This window comes from Eutrigla gurnardus, assembly GCF_963514095.1.
Source record: "Eutrigla gurnardus genome assembly, chromosome: 10".
NCBI lineage: Eukaryota > Metazoa > Chordata > Actinopteri > Perciformes > Triglidae > Eutrigla > Eutrigla gurnardus.
The window spans coordinates 18,215,543-18,233,176 of record NC_139924.1 but is presented as its reverse complement, the minus strand read 5'-3'; the positions used below and the strand labels follow the sequence as shown (position 1 = coordinate 18,233,176).

Sequence of the window (17,634 nt, the reverse complement as noted above, 5' to 3'; positions counted from 1 at the left end):
TTTAGTTGTGATCAGGTTTCTATTAACCCCTGTTGCATTTACCACCTGTGTTACCGAAGCCCCGCCATCGCTCACTGTAAGCAGCGACCGCCGACAAGTAAAAAAAAAAAGTCATTTTCATCCAGCGTGCGACTCGTTTTCCCAGAAAACATCCACCGATGCAGCGTCAGTCCGAGCCCATTCTCTAGTAAAATTCCCACTTATTTGTTTGCCTCTCACTGTTTATATTGTCCCCAGCTTTAGTGTTCATGTTTAGGCCTTCTTCATCCTCCCACTATATAGAGACCCTTTAGATTAAAGGCTACACGTAGGAGGATGAAATGCAGAGTGGCTTAATCGGCTGTAACTCACCCCACCAGCATAAAATGAGGCCCACTTCATGCTCTATTAGAGGCAACTAGATTCAATGAAGCAGCAGTCAGTAATTGGACTTTGAACTTTTTTTTTTTTTTAAGTAGCCAAATTCAAAGATTTCAAAACTGTTCTAAGATTGCCCAGTTTGTTATGTTCCTTTTCTTTTTTGGCATTAAAACGTCTAACCAGCCAGTAAGACCTTTACAGTGAAAGACTGGAGTGTTCGGGGATCTCTGAAGTGAACATGAGTCATCGGCTAGCTGTTAGTGGGGAATCAATATTTCTCCCCTCAGCATTTGTTGGCAACAACTGGACAGTTGGACGGGTACTGACAGACTTTTCTGGGAAAGAAATGACAAGTGTGTTGAGTCCAAAGTGTGAAGTTTTCTTTTTACAAAGCACCCAGTTAAATTTCTTTGTTAAAAAAAATGTGTTTTGCTGTAAAAAAAAGTATAAAAATGCTCCAATCCCACCCACTAGTTTCATCATTGATCTGCTTCTTCAGGAGGATTAAGCAATTTGTAAAAATTCATTTTTTCTTTTCTGTTTTTTCCTTTGTTATGAACAGACATTCTCATTTCATTCCACGTACTCTATCGGCAATAATTAGAAAGATCGAAAGAGAGAAAATGAGCGGGGATCTTCAGAGACGAGCAATTCTGAAAGCGTGAGAAATAACCCATAAAGCTCTCCAGTCAAAACATTCTTCTTCCCGCTTATTTGCCCCGGTGGAGGGATGCACTCTGCAGCGCACTCTCAATGCATATTTCGATGATAGTTAGGGGGGATATCTTTAAAAAAACATCTCACTTGACTTGTGCAAAATGCCCAGGTCTCTTGGATATTGCTCTGCTTCCTTGCATTATTAAAATATAAATCATATCACCGAGCAACGCTGAAGCAACTTCAACTCGAGCTGCTCCTGTTTACAGCTGCAGTAAAACATCATTTTGCAGAATGCAGCAACTCCACGGCAGCTCATTACCATTTGCCAGGAGTGCTATAAAATGTATTATGCTTTAATCTTGTACGAGAATGCATTGTGAGTAAATTAGCGAATGGGAAATTTGAAAAAATAACACCCTACCTGTAAAGTAATCTATAATACTCACCTGCTGACTGATTAAATTGTCTGGTTATGCAGCTCAATTCCAAAATGCCAATATTGTGTATATTAACATGCGCATATGCGAAATGAAAGCAACGTGTTTTGCCCTGCAGGCTATCCTCGTTACACAGTGATCGGAGATCACGGTTCAGGAGAGCATCATTTGCGGATCCAGCGTGTCGAGCTGATGGACGACTCTGTGTTCGAGTGCCAGGCTGTCCAGGCCGCCATGAGGTCCCGTCCTGCCCGTCTCACTGTGCTGGGTGAGTCCCAAATGAGCACACACACACACGCACACACACACACACACACACTGTGTCCAATGTGCTGGCCCCCCGACCAAGCCGGACCGCTGAGGTGCAAAGCAGCACACGGGAAAGGGCGCCGCGGTCTCTCATTGGTTTTTAAGTGATTCGTGCTAGTTCTGAAGTGCTTCTAAGGATTTAAAGGGGCTTTAAATCATACGCGTCGTCCCATCAATACTGGTGAGAAGTACTAGTCGAGCTCTAGTGGCCTTTACAAAAGTGGTACTTCATAACTATAAAAGTACACAGTGCGTGTCCTTGTTCGCTTCCCAGTTGCAAAGTATGAATCTAGTTCCACGCTCAAACACATGCAGGCTCAAAACGTGATCTAATATCTCCAGTAACGCCTGAGAACTAAATATATATTTTGGATTAATCCCATCAATACCCGCCTTCCCGCTCTGCATGCAGGTTCCGTTTCCATTATTGCTACAAGCTTGAGAGGTTACCGGTTGTTAATTAAACTTTATTAGGTTTTCACTCAGCCTGCGCCATTGCTGTGCAGTCGCCGGCTACCGTCTCGTTCTTGAGCCCATCACGCCTCCCGATGCTTCCTGTCTCCCGCCGCCCCTCTCAACCTCGCTCCGCTGGAGGATTGCTGGGAAAAATAGCTCTATGTCAATGACAAAGCAAAATAGAACAAGGGAGAAGCAATGAGGAGAAGAAAGGGTAGCGCAAGAGAGAGAGAGGGAGAGGGGCGTCTGCCACGCAGTATCCTCGCCACGAGCGACTGATCCGCCTTATTGATCCGGCCTAATGAAAAGTGAAACTAACGATTTGTAGGGGAGCAGGCAGCAGGAGTAAAAAGAGAGAGGGGAAGACAAATTGCAGCATAACGTTTCTGCGGCTGCCAAGTCCCCTGCAAATGGATATGAGTGAATAATTATGGATAATTCGCAGACAGCTGCAAATGCAACTGCACTTCCCTCCCTCCCACTGCTGCCTGCCGTTCTCTACTTGCTTGAATCTTTCAAAGTTTAGCTGCTATGTGCTTTCCAACGAAACATTTCCATTTCTTTATTTTTTTCTCGTCTATGTATTTGATCAATTCCGTCGTTAAACTAAATCCCATTCAGGACATTTTAGGTCCCGATAATATTATTGCCAAAAATCATCTCTAGCCTTCGTAGTAGCCTTGGAGTTTTCTTATGTGTGTGGGAAGCTGCCATTTCGTTTCTTTTCATGTAGGAACAGCTGCCATACACAGCAGATGCAAATAATTCTTGTTTTTTTTTTTTTTTTTCGCTTTAATCCTCTTGATACTGTGCTTCCCAGATTTGGCGAGCTCTGGGTTTGCTACTCAAAGTAATTAAAACAAAGAAACAAATAATTTGCAAACACTTGACTTTGGACTGAGAGGCAACGTACAGCAGCAGGAAGTGCAGCAGTTGGTCCCTACTGTATTTAAATAACCAATCAGCAGCGAGAAAGGGGAAGCCTTTATTACCTATTTGGCTGATTGAGGGTGAGAGAGTTTATCATTCCTCCCCATAAGCCCAAATAGAAGGTGTTTGTTTAATCCCCTGCCGAGCTCGCTGACTCCTGAATGCACTGCCAGGGAGAAGTGCAGACGTGCACACACACACACACACACACAAACACACACACACACACACACTCACACACACAAGGCAATGGAGGAAATATATGCAAGGCCTGTGTCAGTGCAAACTCCAAGCTGTCAATTACTTGCCAGCGGTGACAGATTATGTCTATCGACTTGGAAGACAGCTACGGCCCCACGCACCTATGTGCGCACACACACACACACACACACACACACACACACACACAAATACATAGGCGTCTACACAATATGCTTACACACCCACTCCCTCGCAGCCTGCCTTCTTTGAGCTGACAGCAGAATAAATCTAAAAAAATCTCCCCTCCATCTTTCATAACTCAATATCAGCCCAAACCCCTCCATGTGCCATATCAGAGGAACTTCTCCCCTCTTGACTTTGATAGGCTTGGAAATAACATAACATAAATATTTACTAACGCATTGGAGGCACCCCTTTATCAATGCCAAATAACACACACACACACTTTAATGATTTGCTGAGTTCATCCTTGAAAGCAGGAACCGTTCACTAGAGCCACAGATGGAGGCAGCGGTGACCTTACCTGACCAGCTCCATTTACAAAACAAAAAAAAACATGCAATAAGAAGCGAAAGGCTGTGTTTTACCTGCATTCATTTCAACCAATAAATCAAGTGCAAGAGCACAAGAGCAATTAGAGAGGAAAACACCCACAACATCATCATTTATCAGCAATAATCAAGTTCCTTTATTAAAAAGCTGAGGGAGCAAAATGGATCATGAAGTTAACCCTTCCGAGCGTTTGCAAGGCCCCCAGGCTTACCCTCAGATGCCAAAGGAGAACCAAGGTCTTGTGAATAAGTCATGAAGGAAAGGGGAATGGAGGGTTTCAGGCCCAAAAAAAGACCCCTGAGGCTAATTATATCCCTTGCAGCAAGTTGGCACTGCTCCAGACCTTTGCTCTCATCTTTCTACCTTTTTGGTCGGGGACCGGGAGAACAAAGGGGAAAGGAGATCACCATTGTTTGATAAAACCAAGTTGTCATCAAGAGTCTCGAAGCCGTCGAGCCGCTTCGTGACAGAGGAGTCGCACTCAGGTCTCCAATACCCGGATCGTGAAAAAACACGAGTGCATGGTCGCCACCCTCTCATCCAGATCTAGATATTTAGCATGCTAGATATCGGGAATCCATCTTGAAGACTCTCGGCGAGCATCGTCAGAAAGTTCCCGCCGCTCAAGCGTGGATGTGCCAGCGCCGAGGCGATGAGGATTTGCCTCTGATCTGGGGATTTTGTCCAGGAGCTCCAAAAAACTGTGTGGGAGTTAAAAATCAGGCCGAAAGTAGTGTAGTGTGAACTAGGCATTAAGGGTCTTTTTATGCTGAAAAATGACTCTGAGGTGTTGTTTCATGTAAATCGGGAGCGTGTTAATCTTTTCAACACAGAAAAAAGGTCTCACAAATGCCATAATGAGATGCGGTGCCATTTACTGACTCATTGCTGACATTTTAATGCATCACTGTCTGTCTTAAATGTTTGTTGTTTTTTTGTTTCTATCGTCCTTTCTCTCACTTTGTGTTTCGCCCTCCGTGTGATTCGCCGAGTCATTCCTCATTAATGCAGAGCCACGGGTTTTACTTTGATGACTGAATTTAAAACGCTGTGTTAAAAAAGATGCACAGTTAATGCAGGGACACACTGTACGCCCATATAATCTCTGCTAATTGGAGATTTGGTATTGCTCAGTGGGTATTTACTTCACCGGCGGAAGACTTAAAAGATGACAACGTGGCTGAGGTGACCAACATGGCGCTCCTTCTCAAGTCTTCCTTAAACAGAGACTTAAATAGAGCTGCTTCATCCAGATACTCAAAGTGTCAAGATCAGGGAGCCGATCCCAAATGACAGAACTGTATCATAATACGTATAATGTTCAATGCACATATGGGCAAACTCATGGAAAGTGTCCTAAAAATAATATTTGTTCTGGGAACGGTTCTAAATGCAAGCAGTGCAGTGTGAAGTAATAAATATGCCTCCTCTCTTTGTCTTCACATGTCACCGCTGCTGTGGGATTACAGTCTTCCCAGCATGCTATTAAGTGAGCTTTGCATTTGAACCCATTACTGGCTTCTTCTGTTCTTTCTACAATGAGCCGTGCGTAGTCCTCGCAGGGTGCGAAACCCAAAAGACCTTCTGCAAGATCTTTTCTGAAACGACAGTCATTCATAAACACAGTGTGATGCTGGTCTTCTGACAAACATAATTGATGGCGTGCCATTCGAATGAGCCATTGTGTGCAAGATATTTGTTTTCTAGCGTTTTCTCGCATTGTTAATGTTTTAGACCCAGCAACAATTTCCATGTGAACAAAAGCCCAAGGGTGTCTTTTGTTATTGCTATTTCCAATTGCCAAAGCTGAATCAGCCCTTTCTGCAGATAAGTCTGAATTCATTATTTCTCAAGGATCTGGCAGCCTTCTGGTAAAAGCCAGTGAAATTTGAGGGCAGGGTAAATAAAAAAACAAAAAAAGTAAGTAATTGGAAGTTTTCACGGTGGAAAAAAAAACGTATTTTCCACACGGTCCAGGAATGTGTATTTTGTCCGAAGCGCTGTCCGTGGTGCTAGCCCTCTTCTCCGCTGGGAGTGTGTGAGCTGCTGCTGTTGCTAAGCTGGCCATGTTCTTCACAGCGAGTGGGAAATGATTGCTCTGTAATAAGCCACTTTATTTGCAACTGTTGGTCTGAATATATAGCAATAAGTGCAGGTTTGCTGTTGCCGTTGTTTCTTGAGCAGGAAAAAGCTAAGAAATGTTGTTATTATTATTATTATTATTATTATTATTATTATTATTATTATTATTATTATTATAGGCAACATTTTATGTAAGTTTAGTCTCTGGGTAGCCTCTGTAGAACGGCGTGTCAGCTTATCAGGTCTGGAAGTAAGTTTAGTCAATCTGCTGTTTAAGTATTGTCGTTGAAACACCAAAATAAATAAATAAAAGCAGCTTCAGCTTCCCATGTTAGGTAAATGAATGTAGTTCTCAGCAAGCATCCCGGTCGAGGTAAAGGGAGAGATAAGGTGTCCTAAACCAATGCTCACTGTACATGCGCCGCCTGTTCTGCCATTTTGTCTGAAACGCGAGATGGAGTGATAACCGCATCTATGATATCAGAGAGGCTGTGAACAGCTGTGCTATTAAGGTAGACAGACTGGATGTTTTTTTTTTTTTTCCATCTCAGAATTTCCAGGAGAAATGACACAAATACATCTGTGCTCTGCAAAACAACAACTGCGTACAGGTGCTGTGGCTGATCTGAATTCACACCACATAGTAAACAGGCTTCCTTCAGCTTACTGTAATGTTTGTGACTGACATTAAGAAAAATAGAAACATCTCAAACCACGGAGACTAATAATTGGCAGAACCTTGAAATAAGTGTTTTTTTATTTATTTAAATATCTAACTGTCCTTATGGAACCTGAATGCCAAATTCCCTCCCTCACACACACACACACACACACACACCTTCATACGTACCACAGACGGGTGTTGAGCAGCGATGTCAGCACCCTCCCAATCTGTGGAGAGCAGCTTCTGGTGCTGCACACGGCTGTGCTGCGAAGGAGCAGGAGCACGTTTCTGACAGCTCTGGCATCTCCCCCACTCCTCTTCTCATCTTCATCCTCCCATCCCTCCATTTTATTTGGCACGGCTTATTTGGCGGATCACGATACGGACACCGCCGAAAGAGCCGAGTCTTTTCTATACCGCACTTATTGATAGGAAGAGATCCGCAAACCTAAATGTACCTTTTTTTTTTTTGCATCAGACCTTCATCAGAGCAAACATTGGAGGCATCCTTGAACCGTAGCCTGTAGATCTTCCCCTTCCTCCCTGTTTCCCCTCGTGCTTCCACTTTCCATCCCATATCTGGCCTCCCAGCGCGTCATTGTTTACCATGTCCTCTGCCGCTTTCCCGTCGTGTATACATTTTTGTACGGTCTGCCATGCTGTTGGTGATTGCCATCTGTGATCCTGTTTGTTAGACTAAATGGTTCTGTGTGTTTCTCCCACTTTGTGTTTTTGCTCGCGCGTGGCTCCGGATCTCCCGGCTTTCAAACAGATGCACGGTGACAGCGTTTGAAGGGGGCTGGTGATTTGGGCCAGCGAGCCACACGTTTCTTCTATCCACCCGTGCTGGGTATTCCCACTTCACGTCTTTTTTGTCTTTTTTTTTTCTCCCCGTGATCTATCTATCTATCACAAACTCTGCAAGCTGTCACAGTGGGGTGACAGACGGCCCGTGCAAGAATCCTTCGGAAAAAGACAGGCGAGTCAGGAAGCTCATTGTTGTTCGCAACATGTCTGCTGAAGCGCGGCGCTACAGTAGCTACACATTGCCAGCCTCACCTCCGCCTGCACCATCCAGCCTCCTTTGCGAGGAGCCCTCTCCCGCTCGTTCGCCTCCAAATTACTTTTTTTTCCCCTCACTCGCTCCTGGAAAAGGCTGGGCGCTCGCAGGATTTCATAGGCTGCTTGTGAGAAGTTTCTCTCGATATTGGTTTGGCCTGGAAGTTCCCAGGAGGTTTACCATCTCAATGCCAGGCAATGCCCCTCACATAAACTCCTGTTTTATTTTTTGTGTTTGGGGAATTTTGTGTTTGGCGGCAGCTTTATGACCTCCAGGGTTTATTCAGGCCCATCTTTGAGGTGACAGACTTACCGTCTTGAGTTAATTACACATCTATATGCCTTTGTCTCATTTATGGATATCTTTGATTATGCAGTAAAAGTAATTGATCTCACTGATGTCCAGGCTTCCTGACATCACTGTCTTTTTTTTTTTTTTGACTGAGGTGACCAAGTTGGGGGTTTATGGTCAGATATGTCTTGCGCCGGTAAATTTGCAGAAACACATAAATGACTGGGTGAGGTAACGGACCTCCATAAAATGTTAGCAGCATTACCAATCTCAGGGACGGGGATAGGTCCATGGAAGTTTCTCCATTTCTCCCTCAAACAAACAAGAACATACTTTACAGCTTGGAGCTTTACGCCCACCATCCACTCTGTGATCTAACAAGGCCAAAGGTCATAGTAAGTACAGCAAACTCAACTGCGAAAAGTATTGAACAGAACATAATGTGATTGAAACCACACGTTCACACACTCCTTTGTGACTGATCTGCTGGACTGGAATTCGTGTGGATGCCGGGCTCCGTGCATACCAATTCCAAAAGGGTCCGTGTCTGAAAGGAGAAAGCAAATTTGCCAATGTGTTGAAGGGGATTACATTATTTTTCCCCAAGAAGAAAGTAGTGAGTGGGCCAGGGTTTGCCGTGAGTCAGCCCTGTAATTAAAGAGGAGCGATCAATCTGTACCACTGACCACACTACTTATGCCAAGTCCATCGAATGGCTGCAGTAAAGAGCTAATTTAGAACCATTAGGGACTGCCGAGTTTGCAAACAGCCCAGTAATGATGATGGCTGGTTCAAGTTCAAGGCTTGGCCTCTGTATAACTGTCAAACCTGACAGTTATAAGGCAGGATCAGTGGATGAAGAGAAAGAGCAAAATATCTATTTGAATTAATTTGTATTGAATGGATCAAGGATAAGGTAAAGGCTATCGCCTGCTGAGAAAAATATCACTAAATGTTTCCTCTTTTTTATCACACCGTTGTGTAGAAAAAAGAAAATTCCAGTGCACCCTCAGAAATCGAGAAAATTGAGCTACAGAGGTATGGATGCAGGATGGAGGCAGCCAGGCATGTCTCCGCTCACTGTTCCCCTCGGTGTCTTGCTGGCAGGCGGCTCTCCAAGGGGACATGACCTGGAAGTGTATCAGGGCTCTGTTTGGTCTGCCCGGGACCACGCCACCATGTAGTCCCACCATGCAACACGTCATAAACTCCCCTCGCGCTACACACTCTGACATCCCTCAATGTAAAGCACGCAGGTGAATAATAGTCGGCAACTGAGCTTATAAAGGTCACATAGTGACTTACTGAAACGGCGTGGGAGGGTTTAACCTTTCGTCGGCGCTCATTAATGGTATAACCTTCTGACCCTGTCGCACCAATTTATAGACACGGATATGTGCTAATGTGTGTTTAGGGGGCATGTTTCCTTTGAGAGAGAGCAAAGGAGCCTCCTATTTCTCAGAGTTTTGATATATGGACTGTAGTGACGTCACCCATGGGTTGGTGGCCTGTCTTTTATCTTGTTTTTAGGTTGTTTTATTTACTAAAAGACATCATGCTGTATTGAAGAAACTAGCGATTAAGACCATATCATGTTTACAATGTTTACTGAGGTAATAAATCAAGCTGTAGGGTCATTTTCCCCTTGACTTCTATCCAGGATACAGACGAGTCGGCTTTGCATTTCAGGACTGGAGGAATATCACCTGATATCAAGTCTTAGTCCTACCATTCACATACTGTCAGATTTAATTTCCCCCTCTCCAGAAAAAAAAAATGATGGCCACCTTAAATTATTAGCATTAAATCAATGCTTCTGTCTTGTTGTAATGGAGCACGCCATTAACACTGGATCTTCACAATCGGCTGTCTCAGTGCTATCGCTGAGCCTCACATTTTCTTCATTTTCCGTCTCAGATTCCCGGCTCATAATGCTTTTCACACGCTCCCCGTCTCATTTGCATACCATGCGGTAGTTCCAGCCCGAGCATTAGAATAAACTAATGTGATCCCCTTGACCTTGTTTCCAATTGCTGTTTGCTGACCAGAAGGTGACCACGTTCTGGCAAACATCCTTTATCCCGCTTGCCTAGATCAGCACAATGTGCCGTCTGATCTGCTAGTGCTGACCTGAGATTCCTCCACCTCTCCCAACGCTCCGCATGTTAATGAGGACCAGATGAAAGGGAGCCTGCTAGAATTAACACCGCATTTCAAACTCACAGGCACAATAGGAGCTAGTGAGTGGGGAATTATTCTTTTTTTTATTCAATTGGCAGATTCACTCGTTATTCAGAGGTATTCATCTGGTTTAGTCCAGACTTCGCTGTGCCCTTACTGGTCTGAGTCAGCCCTTACTCACTGGAAATGTGTTGTACTGATGAGCATGTACAGGAGTTTGATGAACTAGAAAAAAAATAGCAGAGCAAAGACCAAAATGCCACCCCCATGCACCAATTAACCACAGCACAAACAGCTGGAGCGTGATGTCACTCGGGATGACCTGTCGCAATGTCCTCTCCACTTTCGAGATGGGAATTACTTGTGACGAGGAACGTAATTTCAATTCTTAATGGGAATGGCAGACTCCGCCACGAACAAAAGTATAAATATATAAAATGTCAATCATAAATAGCATAAACCACGAAGTGTAATTAAATTAAAATCAAGAAAAGTGCAGTTTAATTTAAGTCTGACATCAACCTAGAGGTTTTTGAACAACTTGCTGGTGAGGGTGAGGTTCTGACAAAAGTTCCTATCAGTAATTTAAATTAAGAGTGAGCAACATAGACGATGTGACTCTATATTCTCATTTATGTCTGGCATAAAAGGGTCCTTTATACCTATTGTCATTAAAATGTACAAAACAGTATCCCAATTACATTCTCTCTCGTTTCATTCATCTCAGTGCGGTTTGACAGCGTGAATCTAACCCATAATAACCTTCCTTCCAATCACCATGCTCTTGCAGGGGAATATGGCAGCTGCCTGCAGCCTTTGATTTCATCTTGTCCCAGATCTGCATTGTAATGAGCACTCGGGTCAATCAATAATTCACTGCAGTTACAGTTATGAAAAAGAAGGGGAAAAAAGCAAACAGGAACACGACTTTGATCACTATATTGAGAGGAACATATAGCTGTTGTGATGCTTTCTTCTCTCCGCCGTATTTGTCAAAGCTCCGAGGGGGAGAAATGGGGGAGCAAATATGTCTGAGGGGGGTTGTACGTAGAATCACATTTCATTACGTTTCTCTGTGCAGAGAATGTGTAGTGGGGGGAATTTCATGTGCTTTGACTGATCCTAGAGTTGATTGTTATTTAGACAGTCACGCTGGGACTTGTGCAAAGCTTTTCGCGCCTCATACCGCAGCATCTGATGCAAGTTTCTGATGGAGTGCAGGGGAAATCTGTTTCGTACCTGAATGGTTAGCATTATGGACAAGAGAAGTAGTCTGCGCAGAGGGGGAGGGTCAAATAAACACATGGATTTTGTCCAGGAGACTGCTGTTGGTGTCCCATGTGACACACCAACTACATCACTTGAGAATGCGTCGGTGTTTCAGACTTCCTGTATCACAATTTTGTGGAAATGCAATATACCCGACTGCTGATTGCATCTAAAAGCAACAATAGCGGAGTAATCACATGCCAGTAAGCCATCACTCTGCATTCAACAACAAATAATCACCATGCATATTCAACGATAACTCAATTAAATATCTACATACGCCCACGTAGTTTGTGTGAATTTCACAATCCATTTTGATTCATAAATGCGACGCGTACATTTTCCTGCGGTTGCCGTGTGGCTAATGCCCTCTCTTTCTGCGTCTGCATCAATAGTTCCCCCAGAGGACCCAGTCATCAGCGGAGGACCGGTGGTGAGCCTGAGGGCTGGTGACCCGCTCAACCTGACCTGCCATGCTGACAACGCCAAGCCGGCGGCCTCAATCATCTGGATCCGCAACGGAGAGGTCCTGAATGGGGCCATGTACTCCAAGGTAAGCATAGCGGTGTGTCATACCGGGTTTGGAGGAAGACTGGGCTGGGGGTCTAGCATTGTGGCTGTGCACCAGTTCTCGGTTTTTTTTTAAATACATCACTTTTAGCAGCTTCAGCTTGAAGACACCTGTAGTTTAAGCAGCATCATTCCATAACTGAAGACTCCATCCAATCTTGGGGAAAAACTTCAAAATGTGATAGTAATCAATTAGTCCTGATGTCAGTGTTGCTACAGAGTTCCTTCATGATGAACAGTGACTAATTATCTCATATGCATGTGGATCAACAGAGAGATAAATTTAATATTTACTAATAACGACACTACACTACCGAGCAGACACATAATGGAGTAAATGAGGTGAAGTGAAGAAAGGATAAATAAATGAGTACACTGAATAATGGCAATTGCGTGTGATCAATTTAATTAGGAGGTTGACCTTTATTGATTTTGATTATTAGTATATAAGAATACTTTTTCGGGAACGAATCCAATAATTATTCATTAGCACCAGTAGTTAAAGGTTGAGTAGGTCATTTGGAAAAACCAGATAATTTGACTTTGAGTGCATCGCCAAAATGAAAAAGTCCCGCCCCCTTGGTTCAGACCTCTGCTCAAAGCCGCTCCCCCAGAACGCCAAACGAGTGCTCGAGATCAGTAGAGTGCGCGCAATCAGGCAGTAAGCATTGATTGGGTTTTTACAGTGCTGCCACGGCCACAGATGACATTTTTTAATATATTTTTATGTCAGAGAATTTAATTTAATCATTGCTGTCGGTATGTTACAAGGATTTTGAGTAACCATACAGAAAGTGTTTCTGAATAGAATCACCTACTCAACCTTTAAGATCCATCAATTAGAAAACCAACATGATCACATGTGGATGATATCTCAAAGAATCCGTCTGGTAGAGAAGGTCCAAAGCCAACATGTCAAAACACTCATCACATCATTAAACCTCTTAGCTCATCATAACATACTGATTAAAGTACATTTGAATTATCTTATATAATATATATATAACACTTTCATTCACACTGGATGTGTCTTATCTGCTCCTCAAGAATGCAGCGAGATAACCCCCCCCCAGTTTATTATAATGAGTTTGATGTGTAAGGGATAATTGCAGTACTTTTTTTTAAAGATAGTTAATCATGGATATGTATCTGGCAATGTCAAAATGAGTCGCTCAAACTCATCAGTTCACTGTCTTCCTCTGAGCCCAGATCAGCTGTCCAGTCTCCGGACCTGGAAACCAGTAATTATTCAATAAACAAGCTCAAATGTTCCAGATGGGAACTCGATCTTGTCGACTCTCCACTCTTTGACTTTAACCAGGCCATGCTGTGAACTGAGGGTTTGTTACTCAGAGCATGCAAAGAGTTTATCACTTAAAAACGTTCTCATCAACTTCCAATGTTCTTCCTGTTTCTGTGATCTGTGATGTAATCCGATATGGAATGACAACACCTGCTGCTTGCGACCTGTAAATAACTAACTGCAAAAGTGCTAAACACCCATGAGACGTTCCAGAGTGAGTCATCGGTGGGCGTTTGCCTCATCATCCAAAAAGAAAAAAAGGATGGCTTGTCTTTTTTTTCCCCAGCATACAAATCAACTCAGACAAGCAGATGGCGAGATCGGGGAACTATCGGTGACTGTGAGCTCCTCTCTGGTGTTCAGATCTCCTCCATTCGGTGGCATTTTGTCTCGCCTCATGTTCCCAACCTGTTAAAAAAAAATTCACTTTGTCATTCTCCGTGCTGGAAACTGCCGAAGTATGATTTTCGCTGACGGACGACGAGCCCCTGTTCGAGGCTGCAGCACAAGACAGCCAGTTCACACCAGCCCGGCGGTACGATCACCTGAGCCCATAGACTCCTGACTGACGTTCGCCCTTAAGGCTAATCACTCAATCAACGTTGTCATGTTCTATTTCCATTTAAATAAAGGACATAAAGAGCACAGGCATTTTAGAGCACCAACACCTCCCCCTCCCGCTCCATGCGCTGCCTCATCTCATTATCGGCTTTTTTCAAAGAGCAGATAAATGCCATTGATTGGACCGGGGTACAGCACCGGGCCGATTTGAATAAAGTGATTGCTCAAGGTGCCGCTTGCTAATGGTGGGCGGAGAAAGCATTTCCTGCCTTCACTTCCTCTTACAGCGAAGGCAGATATGAGGAGTCTGTGCCGTTGGCTGATGGATGCTCACATTTCTGCTCCAAACCAAAGTATGTCCCACTTCCCTCCTATCTCCATCGCCTCACATTAAAAAGCAATGGGTTTCGATTAAAGGAAGATTAGCCTTTTTTGGGAGAGGGCGGGGTCCAAAGAGCAATAGGGGGACATTTTGTAAGCATAATCATCTGCTCTGATGGTCTTCTCATATCCCGCCGATCAAGAGGACTAATGTGAGCAGATGTGGTGGAGGATTCACAGGAATGGCTTTCCTGATGGTGTCACGTCTAATGATAGTTCTGACCCAACGGTAATTTCTCACTCAGGCCTCCAAAAAGCTCATCTTCATGACCTCTTAGAAAACTATTTACTGGACCAGTGGTTAAAGAGAAAGTGTGTGATTAGGGCTATCGCTTAAAAATAAAATGTGTTGGTTTGATCACATAAGAGAATCACTTATCATTAGTGAGGCTAGCTTTCAGAAACATCAAGAACTCTTCCATTTAAATTACCGAGGTGGCTGTCCAAGTAAATAAGTGGCAGAAGCTTTTCACAGTAGGGTGAACGGTTCAAATATCAAGCCTAGCTGTGAAAATGTGGGCACGGGAAATTAATGAATAATGTTTTTTTTCCTCAAACACTCATCTCCCATCTGCTGCAGGGTAGCTGTTCAGTGGCAAACGGTGAAGGGCTGTTTGCAACATGCGGCCTCCGGGTCTGAGCTGCAGGTCCATGCACTTGCTCTGTGATACTTTTGAACTGAACAAATGATTTGGAGAAAAAGAAAACAGATGAAATGTGTCTCCCCAATCTGCCGTGTGTTATTCTGAATGCTCTGGTGGCAAGGGAGGTGAGCAGGAGGCTGGGGAGTTATCTCAGTGTTGGGTGGTTTAAAAAATAAATTTATTTATTTATTTTTTTTTTAGCTGTTCTTGCTGGAGAGAGCAAAATAGTACTCATTTAGCTTTGCAGAACAATCACGTTGCTTTTTAGCATCAGGTACAAGTTCAAGTTCACATGAAGCTGCTACTGTTGATGGTGTCAGGTTCAGTAGGAAAAAAAAAATCCCAGTTCTTATCTATTATTCCGCCCCTTAAAGCTGCAGATTATTCTGCCTCCCAGTTTCATTATCCTCTCTCTTCCTTCATGGGAGTTTTTTTTTTTTTGTGTGAGTGGAGAGCACTTTATTGCATTTTAATCATCACAGCCATTGAGTAATAGGGTGGGGAAATACTTACAAATAAAGGAACCTATTAAAACTGGGAGCAGGCATTAAACATGCTAACTTAAATTCATTATGAGAGCAGTATAGTTTCCGCAGCACCAGAGGAGAATATGAAGTCAAAGAGAGCTTTACTTTCAACAGTAATATAATTCATTGTGACAGTTTTTAAAGAGCTCAAATGATGTTGGCAAGGTACTTTAGCCAATCATTCAGGATTCATTTGAAAAGGTGTGATCAGAAATATAGATTTCTACAATAAATAGCTTTTAACAACTTTTGAAATTGTCTTTTTGAGATGAGTAGTCAGTTAAACCGTATTCAATCTCATTGGCCATGGTAAACAAAAAGAAACATGTCAAACTTCTGCATAAACATGTCGAACAATATACAGGCAATCAGCTGTTTTTAGTAAAATTAACTGTTTTGTAGTCCAAAGAGTTGGGTGGGTGAGCAGAATATTAATGGTGTATGAATGATTAGCTTTTTCTTATTTAAATTCAGCACCATCACTGGGGGTATATATATATATATATATATATATATATATATATATATATATATATATATATATATAGATATATAGATATATATATATATATATATATAGGAAGGAGACCTCCCCCAATATGCTTTATCATGTACACATATCTCTAACACATTAATGGAGGTATTACCCTCCTTACAGTGATTTATTGGACACAGTACAGCCATGAGCAGCAAACATCGTCATAGTGGAATGTCGTACACAAGAGCGTACAGGATATTATGAATATATGGTGCATGATTGCTAGTGGTAATCCATTACTCACTCAGTTAGAGGTGGGGTATTTTCTTGTATTATTATGTATGTGGAATACATTTTGTAATTACTTGTGTATCATTTTTTCCACAGTAATTATTAGCTTATATAGTTCAATGATTGGTCATAGATTTGCATCTCAGCTGTTCCCACAATACTAGCAGGTAACTGACCAAAATGTATTTCATTTTCATCTATAATATACTTTAAAATTATAGAAATCCAAACATTAATTTGAATCTACTAGCCTTCACGATCATGAAATATCTCTCTCTATATATATATATTAACAACCATTATTTACATATTAGACATTTGAAAACTTAATCAAAGGGGACTTTCATAATAAACAGTTAAGTGTTGTGACAAGTTCATCATGAGCAATACAAATAGGTAAGTGCAATAGAGGTTCAAAGTAAACACAGGTTTAGGGCTTACGCTGAATTGGCTTGGCTGGCAGTACATCAAGTTTAATTTAGTAGATAATCCATTTGGTTCAGCTGTTTTTTTTTGTTTTTTTAATTAGATAATCCGGATGAATAGGCTTTTTGAAGCCACTGACAGGTCGTCCTCTTGTTAAATTAACGTTTGGTTTTAGCACTTGTAAGTCAAGCCAGTCGTAGGTCTTCATCGCTAGGTAAGAAGACGAGCTATCTCAAAATAAAAGCCATACTGATTGTTGAAGTGTACTCCAAAATCACAATGCAAAATGGTGTAGATGGCAGAGAGACGATGGAAAAAAAGACAGCGCCAGTTGGATGCCCCCTCTCGCATCCTACTAATGTTTGAATCCATCAACTTGCTAAGCAATATGTTGCCTTATTGCTGTGTGGACTTTTATCCCCTTTGACCCTCCAGTGGTTAGAAATCACCTGATGTGGCTTTAAATGATCCCCTTCCTTTCTCGATCTCGTTACTTCAAGCAATCTCTCTCACAGCACGGCGAAAAGTATTCTTCCCGTTGGCTCCGAGCTGTGATATGAAAATGCATCAATCTGTACTGTAGCTTATGAATTCAATGCAGCGGCTCGCTAACCCCCTCCTTAAGATTAATGACTTCAGACAGGTCCAGAGCGACGAAGGAAACAATCCTGATTGCGTCAGAAAGGATATTACATTGACACATCCCACGTCTGACAGCTAATGCATTCTGCTTCAGAAGTGACAGGAGCACAACCGCAAATTTCATCAGACGGTTTCTCTGCATTCAAACAGACTTCACGGGCACACGGATACATCTATAATATCCTTATACTTCCAAAAGCATTGTTTGTCCCTGATCTAATGCTACAGATGTTCTCCTGTGAATGGAGAGGCAGTTTTAAAGACTTGAACTTTAAAGTGCTAACATGAAAAGCTTCTGAAGTGTCTTGATGTCTGATAAGAAAAGTCCAATGACACAT

At 42.7% G+C, this 17,634-nt stretch overlaps 1 protein-coding gene across 3 annotated transcripts in view; it reads left to right on the top strand.

Annotated features, from left to right (window-relative positions):
• kirrel3b (kirre like nephrin family adhesion molecule 3b) overlaps window positions 1-17,634 on the top strand; it is a 144,173-nt gene that overhangs the window by 90,866 nt on the left and 35,673 nt on the right. For 2 of the 3 annotated variants that reach the window (XM_084020211.1, XM_084020210.1), the window contains exons 3-4: window positions 1,576-1,725; window positions 11,869-12,026. In XM_084020211.1, the coding sequence (XP_083876337.1) occupies window positions 1,576-1,725; window positions 11,869-12,026 (308 nt within the window). Of the gene's footprint in view, window positions 1-1,575; window positions 1,726-11,868; window positions 12,039-17,634 lie in introns of all 3 variants that reach the window. The other variant, XM_084020209.1, reaches the window with a different exon arrangement.